The following is an 18,885-nucleotide window of genomic DNA, read 5'->3' on the forward strand; positions in this document are numbered from 1 at the left end:
TCCCAACACACATAACCACGGTAAAATATCACCCTTATACCCATATAATATCAACAGTGGAATGCCACCCTTATATCCTCATAATAATAACTCAATTCACACAACAATTTACATGGGATATTATCACGACAACACAATACAACAATTCATATCACAATTTGCCCGTAGGCCACAACCAATTCTAAGGACACAATAAATTCACTTAAATTCATAACAAGTAGACCAAGGCTCCACATAATGTACACAAAACCTCAAAAAATAACAACTGAGATGGAAAAATAACTCAGCATAGGGCAACGCCTTCATTAATCCAAATTCTTGATAATTATATTAATGCCTCAATTTAAACTTATTTAATTAATTATTTGCAGATGGAAAATCCATAATATAATTATTTTCAAGAAATATTAAATCAACAAACTCACGAAATTCACATAAAAATTCAAGTGACAATCACACCAAATTATCATATAAAAAAATATTTGACAAACAAGGATCGAGGCATGGCAAATAGAGGATTTAATAAATACCAACAATTATCCAATTTACTACACAAAAATGCCTAAGACTTTAACCCAATAAATTTTGCACATATAAGCCCGAGTACGTACTCGTCCCTCGCGTACATGGCTTTTCACATTTCACAAATGGCACATAAGACTCGATGCCTAAGGGGTAATTTCCCCACTAAAGGTTAGGCAAGATACATACCTTTGTGAAGTTATGCCGATATTTTAAAATAGCCGTCTTGCTTGAATATATCCTCCGGACAGTCAAATCTATTCAAATTAATTGTATAACTTCATTAAAATTCATCGGAACCAATTCTGGATAATAAAACGTCGACTTAAAATTTCACATTAAAACATCAACCAAAGTCAACACGGGGCCCGCCTTTCAGAACCCGACAGAATTTTTACGAAATCCTAACACCCATTCCGATACGAGTTCAACCATACCAATTTTATCAAATTCCGATAACAACTCGACCTCCAAATCTTAAATTTTCGTTCTTGAAGAGATTTTGCAAAAATTCCAATTTCTTCCATTTAAATTCGAATTAAATGATGAATATAATCATGAGTTTATGAAATATAATTACTTTCAGATATATAATACTTACCCAAGTCGAAATCGTGAAGAACTCCTCAAAAATAGCCCCAAAACCGAACTCAAAAAATCCAATCGAAAATGGCGAAATGACCATTTTTGGTCCTTTATGTTTCTGCCTAGTTCCGTTTCTGCGGACAGATTTGCGCATCTGCGGCCTTGCTTTTGCGAGCCAAAATGCGCATCTGCGAAGTCCCAATGTCCACTGCCCAACAGGAGCTCACCTCTGCAGAAGAAAATGTGCATCTGGGATGTCGCTTCTGCGACAAAATGATCGCTTCTGCGAAGCCATGTCCAACAGCCTCATTCCGCTTCTGCGTTCCAGTGGTCGCTTCTGCGATCACGCAGGTGCACAAAATGCATCGCACCTGCGACGTCTGTCTAGTACCTCTTCCCAGTCGCTTTTGCGAGCTCAACCTCGCTTCTGCGATGAAGCTTTCGCAGAAGCTAAAACACCAGCTGCTGCCCAGAAATTTCAGCAGCTTTCTTCAAGTCCAAATGGATCCGTTAACTACCCGAAATCCACCCGAGGCCCTCGGGACCTCAATCAATTTTACCAACATATCTCAAAATACAATACCAAATTAGTCGAGGCTTCAAACTACGTCAAACAATGCCGAAATAACGAATCGCGCATCGAATCGAATTATGAATTTTCAAATCTTCCAACTTCTATATTTTGCGCCGAAACGTATCAAATCAATCCGGAATGACTTTAAATTTTGTACACGAGTCATAAATGATATAATGGATCTGTTTCAATTTACGGAATTGTAATCCGGCCTCGTTATCCAACAATCGACTTACGGCCAAATTTATGAATATTTCAAAAACTTTATTTTTCAACTTTTCGCCGAAATGTGCCGAATTGTCCTACGGACTTTCAAATCAAATTTCGGAGATACGCCTAAGTCCAAAATTACCATACGAAACTATTGACATCATCAAAATTCTATTCCAAAGCCGTTTGCTCAAAAGTCAACTCTCCGGTCAACTCTTTTCATTTTAGCTTCTAAAATAAAAATTGTTCTTTCAATTTAATTCCGAATCTTTCGAAAACCGAACTCGACAATACACGCAAGTCATAATACATATTACGAAGTTGCTCGAGACTTTATGTCGCTGAGCGGGGCGTAAATTCTTAAAATAATAAGTCGGGTTGTTACAGTACTCTGTCTAGACTCTAGACACATATGATGAAGCCCATATGGCGTACAACAAGATGGGATTTTTATACAAATAGTTATCCGAATTCACTGTTTACTCTTTATAATTGTTATACAGAGATTATAGACTAATTATATATGATTATACATATATTATATATGAATTATACATACATTATATATGAACGACTATTTAGACTCTGAAAAGATAAAGCAAAGGAATCCAAATGCTTTTCGACTCATTATTGATGATGCGGATAAATACTTACTCTCTGCTTTCATGGTTATATTGTTTTTACCGATAATATGAATAATTTTTATACAATCAATATAACGTGGAAGTTCCAAAAATGTTTCTAATATCATCTCTAGGTTACCTATAATTGGCCGAATGCCTCACTATCTTGGTTGAATTACAGTTTCTTCGTGTTTTTTTGGGGGGCTTGTTTTTCTCTACTACATTATACTCACATCTATATATATATATATGTTATAAAATAAAGACCGTAAAGTAAAGACAAGTATAGAGAGAAACTGATATATTATTCAAACTTCAAACTTATGTACATAATAAATTGAATTATCCTCTATTTATAGAAGAAAGGAAGTTGTTGTATAAGCTGCTACTGCAAGCTGCTGCTGCAAGATGCTATGTAAGCTGCTACTCTAAGCTGCTGTGTAAGCTGCTACTGTACCAGATATAGATAACCTTCTACCATGTGTAATATTTATCTATAACGGAGTACCGAAAGGATAAGCTTCTTCAGGAGGCTTATTTCCAATAGAGTACTAAATAGATAAACATATTTACGGCGGAGTCTCATATGGATAAGCTTCTTTAGAAAGTTTATTTATAACGGAGTACTAAATGAATATTCATAATATAATATATTTATAACACTCCCCCTTGGATGTTCATTAAAAGATAATGTGCCTCATTAAAACCTTACTAGGAAAAAACCCCGTGGAAAAAAATTCTAGTAAAGGAAAAAGAGTACACATATTTAGTAATACGCATTGCTAGCTGCCTCATTAAAAACCTTATAAGGAAAACCATGTGGGAAAAAACCTTAGTAAGAAAAAAAGAGTACATCGCATATTTTACTCCCCCTGATGAAAATCTTATTTCAAATATTTGAGCCTCCGCATTCCAATCTTGTATACCATCTTCTCAAAAGTTGAAGTTGGTAAAGATTTAGTGAACAAGTCTGCTGGATTGTCACTTGAATGGATTTGTTACATATCGATGTCACCATTTTTCTGAAGATCATGTGTGTAGAATAATTTTGGGAAAATGTGCTTCGTTCTATCTCCTTTTATAAATCCTCCCTTCAATTGGGCTATGCATACAACATTGTTTTCGTATAAAATTGTGGGTCTTTTCTAACATTCCAAACTATATTTTTCTCGAATAAAATAAATTATTGTTTTCAACCATAAGCATTCCCTACTTGCTTCATGAATAACTATTATTTCAGCATGATTTGAAGAAGTAGCAACAATAGGTTGCTTTGTGGAGCGCCATGATATGATAGTACCTCTACATGTAAACACGTACCCGGTTTGAGATCTAGCTTTATGGGGATCAGATAAATAACCTGCATCTGCATAGCCAACAAGATCTGCACTATCTTTGTTAGCATAAAACAAACACATATCAAGAGTTCCCTTTAAATATCGCAATATATGCTTAATCCCGTTCCAATGTCTCTGTGTAGGATAAGAACTATATCTTGTTAGTAAATTAACAGAAAATACTATGTCAGGCCTTGTAGAATTAGCAAGATACATAAGTGCACCAATTGTACCGAGATAGGGTGTTTCAGGACCAAGGAGTTCCTCATCCTCTTCTGGAGGTCGGAACGGGTACTTATTCACTTCAAGTGATCGAACAATCATTGGTGTACTCAATGGGTGCGCTTTATCCATGTAAAAGTATTTTAAGACCCTTTTTGTATAGGCAGATTGATGTATAAAGATCCCGTCTGCTAAATATTCAATTTGCAGTCCAAGACAAAGTTTTGTCTTTCTAAGGTCTTTCATCTCAAATTATTTCTTAAGATATTTAATTGCCTTTTGGAGCTTTTCTGGAGTTCCAACAAGATTTATGTCATCAACATAAACAGCAAGTATAATAAATTCTGAAGTCATTTTCTTTATAAAAATACATGGACAAATAACATCATTTATGTAACCCTCTTTCAGCAAATATTTACTGAGGCGATTATACCACATGCGTCCAGATTGCTTTTAATTGTACAAAGATCTTTGTAATCTGATTGAGTACATTTCCCGAGAATTTGAATATGCTTCAGGTATTTTTATGTAAATCTCATTATCAAGTGACCCGTACAGATAAGCTGTAACTACATCCATCATATGTATTTCAAGCTTTTCACGTAAGGCTAAGCTGATGGGATATCGAAATGTTATGGCATCCATAACGGGTGAATATGTTTCTTCATAATAGACTCCAGGTCATTGTGAGAATCGTTGTGCGACAAGGCGAGCCTTGTACCTTTCAACTTCATTATTGTGGTTCCTTTTTCCCACAAAAACCCATTTATGACCAACTAATTTTATATCAGCAGGTGTTTGGATTACTGATCCAAAGACCTCTCTTTTAGAAAGTGCATTCAATTCTGATTGAATTGTCCCTTGCCATTTTGGCCAATCAGATCTTTGTCGACATTCTTCGACAGATCGTGGTTCAAAATCCTCACTATCTTGCATAATGTTAAGTACAAGATTATAAGCAAAAATATTATCCACCACTATTTCAGATCGATTTACATTAATCCCATCACCAGTAGAACTTATTAAAAGTTCCTCGCTCACTTGAGTCTCGGGTTCAGTGATTTCTTCAGGAATCTCAGAACTAATCAGATCTTGGGTCTTTTCAGGAGATCCCTTTATAATATCATTTTGATCATTTATCGGTTTTCTTTTTCTAGGATTTCGATCCTTAGAACCCAAAGGCCTACCATGCTTCAGGCGTGCTTTAGGTTCACTAGCTCCCATGCTAGTAGATGGTCCTGCTGGGACATCAATTCGGATAGGCACATTCTCTGCAGGGATATGTGACTTAGTTATCCTTTTTAAATCAGTAAATGCGTCTGGCATCTGATTTGCTATATTCTATAAATGGATGATCTTCTGGACCTCCTGATTACATATAGGGGTACGTGGATCAAAGTGAGATAATGATGAAACTTTTCACATAATTTCTCTTTTGATTTTCTTTTTCTGTCCCCCTAATTGTGGGAAATTTTTTTCATCAAACCGGCAATCTATAAATCGAGCAGTAAATATATCTCCCGTCAATGGTTCAAGATAGCGAATAATAGAAGGTGATTCAAACCCAACATATATTTCTAACCTTCTCTGTGGGCCCATCTTACTGCGTTGTGGTGGTACTACTGACACATATACATCACATCCAAATTTTTTTTTATAAATGAGCAATATTTGGTTCCTGACCAAAAACTAATTGTGACGGAGTAATATTTATTATAATGTATCGGTCTGAGACGGATAAGTGATGCTGCATACAAGATAGCATGGCCCCAAATAGTGGTGTGCAATTTTATTTTCATAAGTAGTGGCCTTGATATCAATTGCAGGCGTTTAATAAGTGACTCGGCAAGGCCATTTTGAGTATGAACATAAGCTACAGGATGTTCAACTTTTATCCTAACTGATAGACAATGATCATCAAAAACTTGAGATGAGAATTCTCTAGCATTCAAGGCGAACAACCTTTATGGGATAATTTGGGAATTGTGTCCTTAATCGAATTATTTGGGCTAATAGCTTTGCAAATGCTAGGTTGCGAGATGATAGTAGGCACACATGAGACCATCTTGAAGATGCATCTATTAGAACCATAAAATATCTAAACAGCCCACTTGGTGGGTGAATAGGTCCACATATATCCCCATGTATACGTTCTGAAAAGGCAGGGGATTCAATGCCAACCTTCATTGGTGATGGTCTAGTGATTATTTTGCCTTGATAACAAGCATCACAAGAAAATTCATTATTTGTAAGAATCTTCAGATTCTTTAATGGATGCCCACTCGAATTTCAGTAATTCGTCTCATTATTATTGATCCAGGATGGCCCAAACAGCCATGCCAAAGCACAAAAATATTTGAATCAGTAAACTTCTGGTTTATGATAGAGTGTGCTTCAACAGTACTAATCTTTGAATAGTATAAGCTAGAAGATAAAGTTGGTACCTTTTTTACAACGCACTTCTGGCCAGAAATATTATTTGTAATACAAAAATATTCCATATTCATTTTATCTATCATCTCAGCATGATACCTATTTCGGCGGATATCTATAAAACTCAACAAGTTTCTTCGGGACTTGGAGGAGAATAATGCATTGTATATTATAAGTTTTGTTCCCTTAGAAAGAAATACAGTAGCTCTTTCGGAGCCTTCAATCAAACTTATATTACCAGAAATTGTAGAAACATTTGCTTTTTCCTTGTGCAAATAAGAAAAGTATTTATGATCTTTGAATATGGCATGAGTTGTTCCACTATTAATTACACAAATATCTTCATGATTGGGGATCCAAACATAATTTGAGGATTATCCATATTCTTCAAAATGAGATAAATAAAATAAATATGATAGTAAACATCATTATCAAAGCATAACTTTTATTTATGTACAACAACTACATAACCATACTATATACTACAAACAACAAAAATTAAAATATTTATATCTCTACAGATTCATCACCGATCATATGACTTATTTCTCCTTTCGGGAGTGCAAAGTAATCAGCTACATCCAAATGCATGAAGTCTAAATTATCTTCAGAAATAAAATTTGCTCCAGCATTTTTCTCAGTCTTCTTCAGGGAGGCTTGATACAGCTCAACCAGGTGCTTTGACGTACGACATGTACGTGACCAGTACCCTTTTTCTCCACATCTATAGCATGCATTTTCTGGCTTTGCTGCTTGCACCACTTCATGCTTTTGTTCCTTCCTTTTCTACTGCTGGTGGTGAGGAGGGTTCTTTGGTGCATTATTATTACCATGATTAGTGTTTCTTCCCCGACCACGTCCATGAACATGACTGGGGCCACGTGTTCTTCCATGCTTAGCTTGATGGAAGTTTGCCTCATTCACTTCAGGGAATGGACAAGAACCAGTAGGTCCGCTTTCATGGTTTTTCATTAATAGCCCATTATGTTGCTCGGCTACAAGAAGATGTGACATAAGTTTAGAATACCTTTTGAATCCCATTTCTCGATATTGCTGTTGTAGGAGCATATTCGAGGCATGAAAAGTGGTGAAAGTTTTCTCCAACATATCATGATCAGTAATATTATCACCACATAGTTTCAATTGGGAAATAATTCTGAACATAGCAGAATTATACTCACTGATAGATTAAAAATCTTGTACCCTTAGATGAGTCCAATCATAACGTGCCTGTGGAAGAACGACCATCTTCAGGTGGTCATATCTCCCTTTCAAATTATCCCACAGTATTATTGGATCTTTAACAGTAAGATATTCCATTTTCAGGCCCTCATCAAGGTGATGGCGTAGAAATATCATTGCTTTGGCACTGTCTTGATTTGATGCCTGATTTTTATTCTTGATGGTGTCTGCCAGACCCATCGCATCAAGATGAATTTCGGCATCAAGCACCCAAGACATGTAGCTTTTGCCCGATATATCCAGGGATACAAATTTAAGTTTAGAAAGATTTGACATTATTTAGAAAAAGAAAGTTCGTATCTCTGATACGTTCAATGTATTTGCTCGAGATGGCATAGTCTCGTGTTGATAACGTGTTATAAAATAAAGACTGTAAAGTAAAGACAAGTATAGAGAGAAACTGATATATTATTTAAACTTCAAACTTATGTACATAATGAACCGAATTCTCCTCTATTTATAGAAGAAAGGAAGCTGTTGTGTAAGTTGCTTGTAAGCTGCTATTCTAAGCTGCTGTGTAAACTGCTTGTAAGTTGCTATTGTACCAGATATAAATAATCTTCTACCATGGGTAATATTTATCCATAACGGAGTACCGAAAGAATAAGCTTTTTCAGGAGGCTTATTTCCAATAGAGTACTAAATAGATAAACATATTTACGGCGGAGTCTTATATGGATAAGCTTCTTGAGAAAGCTTATTTACAATGGAGTACTAAATGAATATCCATAATATAATATATATATATAAGGGCCTTACGTCGGTTACGTGGCCTTCTCATTTAGCCGCATTTGATTTTTCTAGGCTCTAGGCTTTTTACAATTTGAACCTGAAACTACACCATCGAAACGCTTCACACACCCAACTGCTTTTTCCCGCACCGCTTCTTTACATCACAAAAACCTACTTTACTCTCTCTTCCTCATACCTATCTCCATTTTCCCTGCTAAATTTCCCCCATAACTCTCACTTTGTTAATTCCTATATCTAACCTTCTCTGAGCTATTCACTAATTTGGGAAACTGGAAAAAAAAAATAGTTTGCTCACACTGCTACTCTCTATATTTTCCCACACCATATATATGCTAACTTCGACGCCACTGAAGAAAATCATCCTAGCCCACGACTTCAGAAAAAAATGGTATTCACTTCATAATAGCCGGTCTGTAACCTTTACGAAACAATATTTATCATTTATGCCTTATTCTTATATATTTGACTCTTACAAACTTGTAAGAACCCTAATCTAATTGTATAGGTATAGTCTATACAATTAGTTTATAGGAGTATTGTTAATATCTTCTCGTTGTTTCTGGAGCGCAGTTGTCAGGAAGAAAGAAAGAAATTTTAAAAGTACTTGTCATTGGTCTAAATTCACCAGCAGTCTCAATAACTTTGAAGTTCTTAATAACATAGGCTGAATCTTCACCCGCAAATTCTTGTACTTATTAACTAAATTCTTTATTATTGTAGCATGTATTAAAGTTTTCTGGTAGAGGAAAAACAGTAAGTGTTTTCAAAATTAATAATTACAAATTGCATATTGAAAAAGATCAAGACACATGTATTACCTCTTCATCAATAAGGACCATGTTATACAACGACTCTGATCCGTACATTATGATAGTAACTTCTATAACTGTAAAATAATTCCGTGGTAATTATTTTATGTTTAATGTTTATTGGTATGTAATTTACTACTGATATTCTGAAGATATATTAAAGTTGATTTTTAAATTGCATTCACTGTTAACATGTGAGGTTACTTTCCCTATCCACATTTGCAAGCAAAATATATGTAAATCTTGAAATAGATTACATAACAACTTTGATTCAAAAGTTTAGTACCATGTTTTTTGGGGTACAAACTATCGGCAGCTCCAATGTCAATAGCATTCCCATTGAGGAAGAGATATTTCTGAACATGATGAACATTACTGAGTTGTTGGAGTCTGACCGGAATGCCGAAAATACATGTTAGTATTTTTCTATTTCTGCTTCTTCGCTTTTAAAAACACAATTCTTCAAGATGCTTCTACTAAATAGAGTTTTTTAATGTTAGAAATATATTGTTACAGTGAGGGGCAACATTACCGAAATGGACAACTATTTTGATTGGTAGATATTTCATGCAACTCCTGTTCCAAGAAGATTGTATCCGCAAGCGATGTTTATACATGCCACATTTGTGCTAAAGAATGCAAGTTTCCTTTGGTGAAGTAAGGAAGCAAGTAATAATGTAATGATTTATATTCTCATTTATTCTAACTGATTGTACAACTATAGGTACTAAATACACGTAAATATAAGAGACAAAGCTGGGGAGACTACTGTGATTTTATTTAATGTTGTTGTGGAGAAGTTTATTGATACATCCGCTCACAAGTTATTCAATAGGTTGTCGTCGGATAGCAATAATGTACCGCCACAAATTCAAAGCCTTTGCGACAAAGAATTTATTTTCAAGCTAAGATTAAACAATTTTAATCTTAAAGAGGGGCTTGAAAATTATACGGTATCAAATTTGTTGATTCCAGATGAGAAATCTGGAATTGCAATATAGAAAAAGGAAAGAACAAAAGGTATTGTGATATAGATTGTTTCAAATGGTAATCCAGATTTACGTATACACTGTAAATATGCTTTGTTTTTATTGCTTCTACAGGGGAAAAGCAAAGTGCAGGATAACATTGAAACAGAAGGACTTATTGAAGGGAAGGTAATTTTCTATAGTGTTTTATTTAGCAAACTTCCTACTACTGACAATATTAACATATTGAAAAGATATGTAAATAATATTATTCTTCTAGAAACTATTTAGGAACCTACTAATGTCTCTTTGGACAACTTTGAAGACACTCTCAGGAAGATCTACATGTCAATGATGGTGTTAACTATAGGAAGAAAAAAACTTCATCAAGAAAGATTAGGAAGGGAAGGAACCTAATACGATGAAGTTAGCGATCAAGACACAAAAAAAGGAAGAAGCAAAAAGTAGAGTGTTTATGTGTTGGTTTTGGAACTTTTAATGTTGTGTAACGTTAAACAAAATAATTGCGTCCCTTTGTGCTTTTCAGTATGTAGACAATAGATATTGTGTTGATATAGAAATTGCTCTATTGTTGTGCTAAATTTTTTTGTATTTACTGTAATGAATTGGAAGAATTCACAGAAAGTATAATTGGTATACAATTATCCAATAGGTTCATTGATTAATTGCTCAAGTTCTAACACAATTCTTATCTTTTAGTTTGTTTTCATGTGTGGTCCTACTTCTAAAAGTACTTATATTCAAATTAATTTTTACATGTCCAATGTTTGACACGAGTCTCTATATTTTGATTAGATTGTATGATAATGTAGTGAAAAGAGTGAGAATTAATGACGTCATTCATGAACGCGGAAAGCGCGGGCAAATTACCTAGTATCTATATAATTGAGGGAATAGTATAGCTGCCGTGGGATCTTCCACAGAAGAGAAGAGGATTGATATTTTTTCTTTTCCCTGTTTATTTACGTTTTCCCCTATTTTCTCCTATTTATGTTCTTTTATGAAAAAAGAAAAAACTCAAACGTCGCGTTCTTCTCTTCAATCCTTTTTGTAACTGAAATTGCTTTCAACGCCTTTGCTATTCAACTCTCTCGCTCCTGTCGCAGATGCCTTTCGCCCTTCTATACAACGCCCTTTCAGAGCCTTCTCCTCTATTCTAAATTACCACGAATAGTTGATTTTTTTTTTTTGTTAGTTGAAGATTTCAGCCTCATAGGGCGAATCGTTTGCGGCAGGATAATGGAAGATTTGGTTATCAAAATTCAAAGGCAGATTAGGGTGATTTCAGATTGAATACATTCCTACGACCTACGACAACAGGCAAATGTTTACCATCCTTCTGTTCTTCACTTCTTGTGTTTATTTTGAGTTTCAATTTACTATTTTGTCTTCAGCTCTTTGATAGAAATTAGTCAATATATGTAAAACATCAACAACTTACTTCAATTGGGTTCGGAAATATGGTGCGGTGGAAGATCCAATCTTACTTCTAATGTCTATATGCCCAGGTGAGTATAAAATTATAAATTATGGATGTCAATTATAGAGTTTGATCTATTTCCTGTAAGGTGATTTAAGTTGATTTTGATAGTAGTAGTAGTAGTAGGGACATATCTGGGACTATTGATGCAGCATTATCAAAGATAAAGCTATATTCCGTATATGCATAAATATCTTTTGCCCAAGAGCATACTGAAAAAAGAAAGCGTGATTGATAAATTCAAATTTTCTTTCTATTATTTTACAAGTTCTCAGTATAATGAGTGGTCCATGAGTTTTAACCGTCTTTGGATTTTAGTGGAGTAATGTTATATTTTTTTGTCTCTTTTTTGCGTTGAACAAAAGCTTTTACAGAAAACAGAACATAATTTATTGTCTTCTCTTCTTTCGCACATGTCTTTTCATTAAATCAATACTGTTAAAGTGATTTTGTTGGCTTTTGTTATGTATCCTTCTGCCGGCTATATGATCGATGTGTTCTCAATTTATATAATACTCCTTAAATGATATGACTATTAATGACTTAAAATATTGATATCTTACTTTACTTTTATGTTCTAAACCATTGATGCTTGATTATAGATCATCATATCATTGCAATAACTTGTCTTGCTCTTGCTCCCTTGTGAAGTTGCTAATTTATCCTTCAGGTATCTATTGGAGATATGATTGCTTGTGACAATAAAAATGTAAATTTTCTTTGTTCAATGCTTATTGTTTGTATCCTTTACTTAACTGTTATATTTCACTTTTCTTCTGTATACTCCTATGTAATTAGAGATTATTGTGAACCTGATTACTATTTGCTAGAAGCCAAAGCAAGTCAATATATTTTTAATGCCTCTTGACTTATTTTCAAATATAACGAGTATGACTATTAGCTCAGGACAAGTACTTAATACTATTGATGAAGAGATATAAAGGCAAGTAGAGCAATGGAAAAAAGAGAAGATTGATTAATATAAAAAAGAAATTATTAATCTGCACATTTTCAGTTGATCTGTACTTTGATACAGTAAATTATGATACTTATTAGATGAACATTATGGGTTTATATCTTATAGTTTTCAATAATAGGGTGAGTTGCATTACCTGTTGGATGCCACTGCTTCATTAGGGGTTGTAAGATTGAAATATGAAGCCTGACCTACTGGATTACTTACAGCTTAAGTGCTCTTGAATTGAGATCACAGGTTGCTTCTCATTTTGGGAGTACATTGCCAAATACTGTTCTCTGCTTCAAAAGATAATTCATTTATATTGCAGAAGAATCTAAAATGTCTTAGGAATATATGAAACATCTACATACAATATGTACATATTCTTTAACTGTTATTTGTTGTTTTAATATTCCTTGTATGTTTCGTTGTCCTTAAATTGATTGTGATAGTATTATTCTTCTTTTTGCATTGTGTCAAAGTTCATTGACTGTCACAACAAAAAGAAAATAAAATAGCACCTATATATACGACTTGTATTTTTTACGGTAATTGAGATCATCAGGACCAAAAAAAGGTGAACAAAAAGACAATGGAAAAGGAACAAGAGGAGGAAGAGAAAGAACTAATACAGTTTATATGCATCAAGATATGAATAAGTAAATATTCATCATTTAACTTATATGTGCATTTGGCAAAAGAAAATATTTGCATATATCCCAAGTCAAGGGGAGTAAAGTGACGAACTCAAAAGTAATAAGAATAGTAATAAAATAAAAGCAACAACTGTTATTTAGCTATGTCATATTACAAGATAATTTTGAGATAATTTGAGAAACTAGAATATTATATTATAAAAGGTGTGACTTGAGTAGCTTGACATTCAAAAAAACACAAAACATGAAAGTAAAAAGAATCGGGTCCAAGAGCAACAATGTTTTGCTATTCCTTGAATCTTTCTTAAATACATAGAACGTGAATAAGCTTCATTAGTAATAGATAAATAACTAAAAGTTATATAGAAGTATACGTTCTAATCGAAATAAATATATGAAATAACCCAAATATATGTTAATTATTTATAATTTTCTCCTACCATTATAAGCATGCTTTTCTTTTTATAAATTTAGCGAGCAAATTTAATAGTATATATATATATATATATATATATATATATATATATATATATATATATATATATATATATAGGGAAGAAAAATCTGACATGGCATCTCTCACAATTTAGGGTTCTTATTTATTTTTTTTCTCAATTTTTTGATTTTCTTTACCTATTTTTTTATTTTATTTATATCCTGTGTTAAATAATTCAAAAGTCACCTCCTTAAAGAAAATATATAACTGCTCAAAAGGAAAAGATGTAACTGCCCGTTTATAGTGCATTCATTCATCATTTTAACTTTCAATAGTTATCTCTAATTTTAATTAGTTTTTCGTGTATTTTTTGGCTTTCTTTACGTATTTTTAGATTTATGTCCTATATTAAATAATCCAAAAGTCACCTCCTTAAAGAAAAAATGTAAGTGCCTGTTTATAGTGCATTTATTGTTGAGATTAGTGCAAATGGTTAGTAGTATTTTAGTATATTCATTAGATAGTAGTAGTAATTAATTCATTCTTTGATTCTTTGTCTTGGGCCTTGAAGCCCACTTTGTAATTATTCAGCAGTCTTGTAGTGTTTTGGGCCATCTGTACATAGATGACCCACATGTATTAGAGACGGGGGTAAGTACGTTTTCATTCACACTTGATAAGTACACAATAAGAAAGATCCAAATTCTCTCTCTGAACCTTCTCAACCCTAGCCATGGATTCTTCACTTTTACTTCGAATCTCAGCTTTAACATAGTATCAGAGCTAAGATCCAGTTAGAGCTCGTGATTTCCTTTCATCCAATCTTACCCTTGAGGTTTTTCGTTGGAATTTTTCGTTTCCGATTCTCTTCGCTGAGGCTGAGCAATTTTGACGAAATTTCCAGTTTTTCGTCAAAGTTTTGCATTTTTGATGCTCATTCCTTTTATATTCTACTTCATCTCATCGAAAGCTTTGGATTTCCTCTGTTGATTTTCTCAGTTTCATCAAATTCAAGCCAAAATTAGGGTTTGATGTTCGTGTTGTCGCTTCCGCTTCGCGAAGGATTTTGGTAAACTTTTTTACCTGTAGACCTGCATCTTCTCGTTTTGCTTTCCATGAGGATGACTATACACATCCTTGTCACCCCCTGTATGTGCATCCTTCTGATGTGCTAGGAGCTTCTTTAGCTTCAGTGCCATTTGATGGCACTGGTTATGGGAGCTGGAGACGCACCATTCTAGTGGCTCTCTCTGTCAGAAACAAACTTGACTTCGTCAATGGAGTCTCTGTTAAAACCCCTGATGCCTCTCCTCTAGCGAGATAGTGGCAGAGATGTAATGATCTAGTGGTTTTGTGGTTAACCAACTCTTTGTCCAAGGACATAGCTCGTAGTGTTGAGTATTCTGAGCTTGCCAAAGACATTTGGGGAAAATTGGAACAGAGATATGGTCAGGCTAATGCTGCTAGAATTTTTGAACTCAAAAAGGAATTAGCCCATATCTCCCAACGGTCTCTTGATATTGCATCCTATTTCAATAAAATCAAGCAACTCTGGGATGAGATTGCTGCCTTATCAGTCACTAGAGTCAGGACATGTAGTAATTATGGTGCTAAGTCTGATTATCAGAAGGATGAGGATGTCCAAAAGGTTTACCAATTTCTGATGGGTTTAAATGATACATACATACAGACTAGGAGCAACATCTTCATGATTAAACCTTTTCCTTCTGTTAGCACAGTTTACAGCATCTTACTGTCAGATGAAAAACAGAGACAAGTTTCTACTTCTCCTCAGTTTCTCCCTAGTTCTGCTTCATTCAATGCTGGTGTATCCAAGCAAGTCTACCCTTCCAGAGTCAATTTTGATTCTTCCAAGTCTGCAATCTGTAAGTATTGCAAGAAATCAGGACATACCATTGACAAATATTACAAGTTGCATGGGTATCCTCCCAACTTCAAGTTTACTAAAGGGCCTCCTCTAAGGAAAACTGCTGCTCATGTTGAGTTGGAGCAAGATTCCTCTTCCAATGCTGTGGTTCCTGGTGGAAGGTCTCAATCTGATATCTCTTCTGAAAGTGTTTTTGACTCAATGGTGCCTGGTCTCACTAAGGATCAATATTCACAACTGATGATGCTTCTTCAACACACTCATATCTTTGATTTATCCTCAACTCCGAATATCATGGCTTCTGCCAATTTTGCTGGTAAGCTGATATCTGAGAGTGTTTTGCTCAAATCTTGTATGCTTTCTCAAGTAGATAGTTTTATTTGGATCATATATTCTGGAGCCTCCGATCACATGACATCCCATAAAGATTTGCTTTTCAATTTACAACCTTTACCAATTCCCTGCCTTGTCTCCTTACCTAATGGTTATAAGGTCAAAGTTCACCTTGTAGGATCATTGACTTTATTTCCTAACTTTATAATTCACCATGTCCTATATGTTCCTTCCTTCCAATACAATTTAATTTCTGTACATAAGTTGTTAGATCAATTCAATAGGATTGTCCTGTTTACCATAACTCTTTGTGCTATACAGGCCCTTTCACCGAAGATGCCTCTGGTGTTTGGTAAACTGGATCACAATCTCTACAAGCTTATTCTACCCCCTGTTGCTTCTAACACATCTGTTAATTCTTCTGTCATTCCCACTTCTTTTGTTGCTTCTTCTCTTATGCCTGATGTCTGTGTTTTTTCTTCTGAGATTAGTGCAAATGTAACTAGTGCTTGTTCTAATAAGAGACATGTACATGCTGATGCAAACATGAACAGTTTTAATAAAATGGATGTTGTTTGGCACTATAGACTTGGGCACATTCCTTTTTCTAGAATGAAACATATTCCTGCTCTTGCTCTATATTTTTCTCCCAAACAGTCATTTTCTTGCCCAGTTTGTCCCCTAGCAAGGCAAACCAGACTCCCATTCCCTGATAGCAGTATACAAACGACAAAGCCTTTTCAGTTAATATACATTGACACTTGGGGTCCTTATAATTCTCCCACTTATAATGGCTCAAAGTATTTTTTGACCATTGTAGATGATTTCTCTAGAGCCACTTGGACCCACCTAATGGGTGCCAAAAGTAATGCCTTTGACCTCTTAAAGGCTTTCATAGCCATGACTGAAATACATTTCCAGTTAAAAGTTCAAACTGTAAGAAGCAATAATGCCCTAGAATTAGGATCAAGCACTGTTGGTTCTGCATACTTCTCTGAGAAAGGGATCATACATCAAACATTATGTCCTCACACTCCACAACAGAATGGAGTTGTAGAAAGAAAACACAGACATCTCTTAGAAACTGCTAGGGCCCTTCTCTTTCAGTCTGGACTTCCCATTAGATTCTGGGGAGATTGCATTCTCACTGCCACCTATTTGATAAATAGGTTCCCTTCCAGTTTGTTAAAAGATAAAAGTTCCTATGAAATACTCTATAACAAACTTCCTGTTTATTCCAATCTTAGAGCCTTTGGATGTCTATGCTACTCTACTGTGCCAAAACCTCATAGAGACAAACTTCAACCAAGGGCTACCCCCTGTGTGTTTTTAGGATATCCCTTTGCAAAGAAAGGATACAAATTGTATGATTTGAAGCACCATACTTGTTTTGTTTCCAGGGATGTTACCTTTCATGAACATATATTCCCTTTCATTCAAACAACATCAAAGCATTCTCCCCTGTGTAACATGCCTCTTTCTGCCTGTTTCAACCATTCTCATCAATCTGACCTTTCTGAGCCTACTCCATTATACCATCCTTCCCCCAGTTTGCCAACAACTTCATTCCCTATTGATTCCTCTCCAATAGTTTTCACCATTAATCCCCTGCCTTCTCTTTCTCCCTCCTTGCCACCTGAGACCATCTCTTTCTCTATTTCCAGTGAAACAGTTTCTGTGGTTAGAAGGTCCTCCAGGCCTCATAACCCTCCTTCCTATCTCCAAAACTATGTATGCCATCTTACTTCCCAAAGCCTCAAATTTGCTAACTCCACCTCTGTCTCTGCTCTTGATAAGCATAATAATTTTGAGCCTAATATTTACTCACAAGCAGTATCCAATCTTGAGTGACAGAATGCCATGAAAAAGGAATTTGAGGCCTTAGAGGCCAATGAGACTTGGGACATTGTTGAACTTCCTTTAGGTAAGAAGCCCATTGGTTGTAAATGGGTGTATAAGATCAAATACAAAGCTGATGGGACTATAGAGAGATACAAGGCTAGACTTCTAGTTAGGAGGGACACTCAAGTTGAAGGGATAGATTTTCATGAAACTTTTTCACCTATTGTAAAGATGTCCACTGTTAAAACTTTAATTGCTGTGGCTGTTAAAAAGAAATGGCCTTTGTTTCAATTAGATGTCAACAATGCCTTTCTACATGGAGATTTGGATGAGGAAGTCTTCATGAAACTTCCACCTGGCTTGTCTGTTTCTTCCTCTTCTTCTTCAGCTCCTCTAGTTTACAAACTCAAAAAGTCCTTATATGGGCTAAGGCAAGCTTCTAGACAGTGGTATACCAAGTTGTCAACTGCTTTGAATTCTAGAGGATATGTGCATTCTTTGAATGATTATTCTTTGTTTACTTGGGGTTTTGGAGAGTCTTTTGTCATTTTGGTTGTGTATGTGGATGACATAATCATCACTGGGACTGATTTAGCTGAGATCTCTACTGTGAAAGCTTTTCTCCATGATCAGTTTAAGATTAAGGACTTAGGCAACCTTAGTTACTTCTTGGGGATTGAGGTGCTGCACACTGAGTTTGAGGTTTTACTTCATCAAAGGAAGTTCGTTCGTGACCTTCTCAAGGAATTTCATTCTTTTGACTGTTCCTCTGTGGTTTGCCCTCTTGAGATGCATGAAAAGCTAAAGGCCACTGAAGGTGATGTGTTGCCTAACCCTAAGAGTTACAAATGTCTGATTGGGAAGTTGAATTTCCTCACTCACACCAGGCCTGACATCCCATTTGTAGTACAACATCTAAGTCAGTTTATGCAGCAGCCCTGCCTCCCTCATATGCAGGCAGCTCTACATCTGCTGCGTTATCTTAAAGATACC

At 35.1% G+C, this 18,885-nt stretch overlaps 1 protein-coding gene and 1 long non-coding RNA gene across 3 annotated transcripts; both read left to right on the forward strand.

Moving 5' to 3' along the window:
- Positions 1-8,582: 8,582 nt before the first annotated feature.
- On the forward strand, positions 8,583-13,202 carry LOC142168670 (uncharacterized). 2 transcript variants are annotated; one of them, XR_012698509.1, is made up of 4 exons: positions 8,583-9,724; positions 9,827-10,330; positions 10,414-10,467; positions 10,604-13,202. It is a non-coding gene; the product is annotated as an uncharacterized LOC142168670 (long non-coding RNA). The 2 variants fall into 2 exon arrangements; XR_012698510.1 differs by lacking the exon at positions 9,827-10,330 and having other exon boundaries at positions 8,583-8,889.
- A 127-nt stretch (positions 13,203-13,329) lies between these two features.
- LOC107767711 (uncharacterized) lies at positions 13,330-17,901 on the forward strand. The gene is made up of 3 exons (XM_075229931.1): positions 13,330-13,370; positions 14,829-15,117; positions 15,208-17,901. The coding sequence occupies exons 1-3, from the start codon at positions 13,330-13,332 to the stop codon at positions 17,899-17,901; spliced, it is 3,024 nt and encodes a 1,007-aa protein (XP_075086032.1).
- The last annotated feature ends 984 nt before the right edge of the window (positions 17,902-18,885 follow it).

Source organism: Nicotiana tabacum, chromosome 14, assembly GCF_000715075.1.
Source record: "Nicotiana tabacum cultivar K326 chromosome 14, ASM71507v2, whole genome shotgun sequence".
Lineage (NCBI taxonomy): Eukaryota > Viridiplantae > Streptophyta > Magnoliopsida > Solanales > Solanaceae > Nicotiana > Nicotiana tabacum.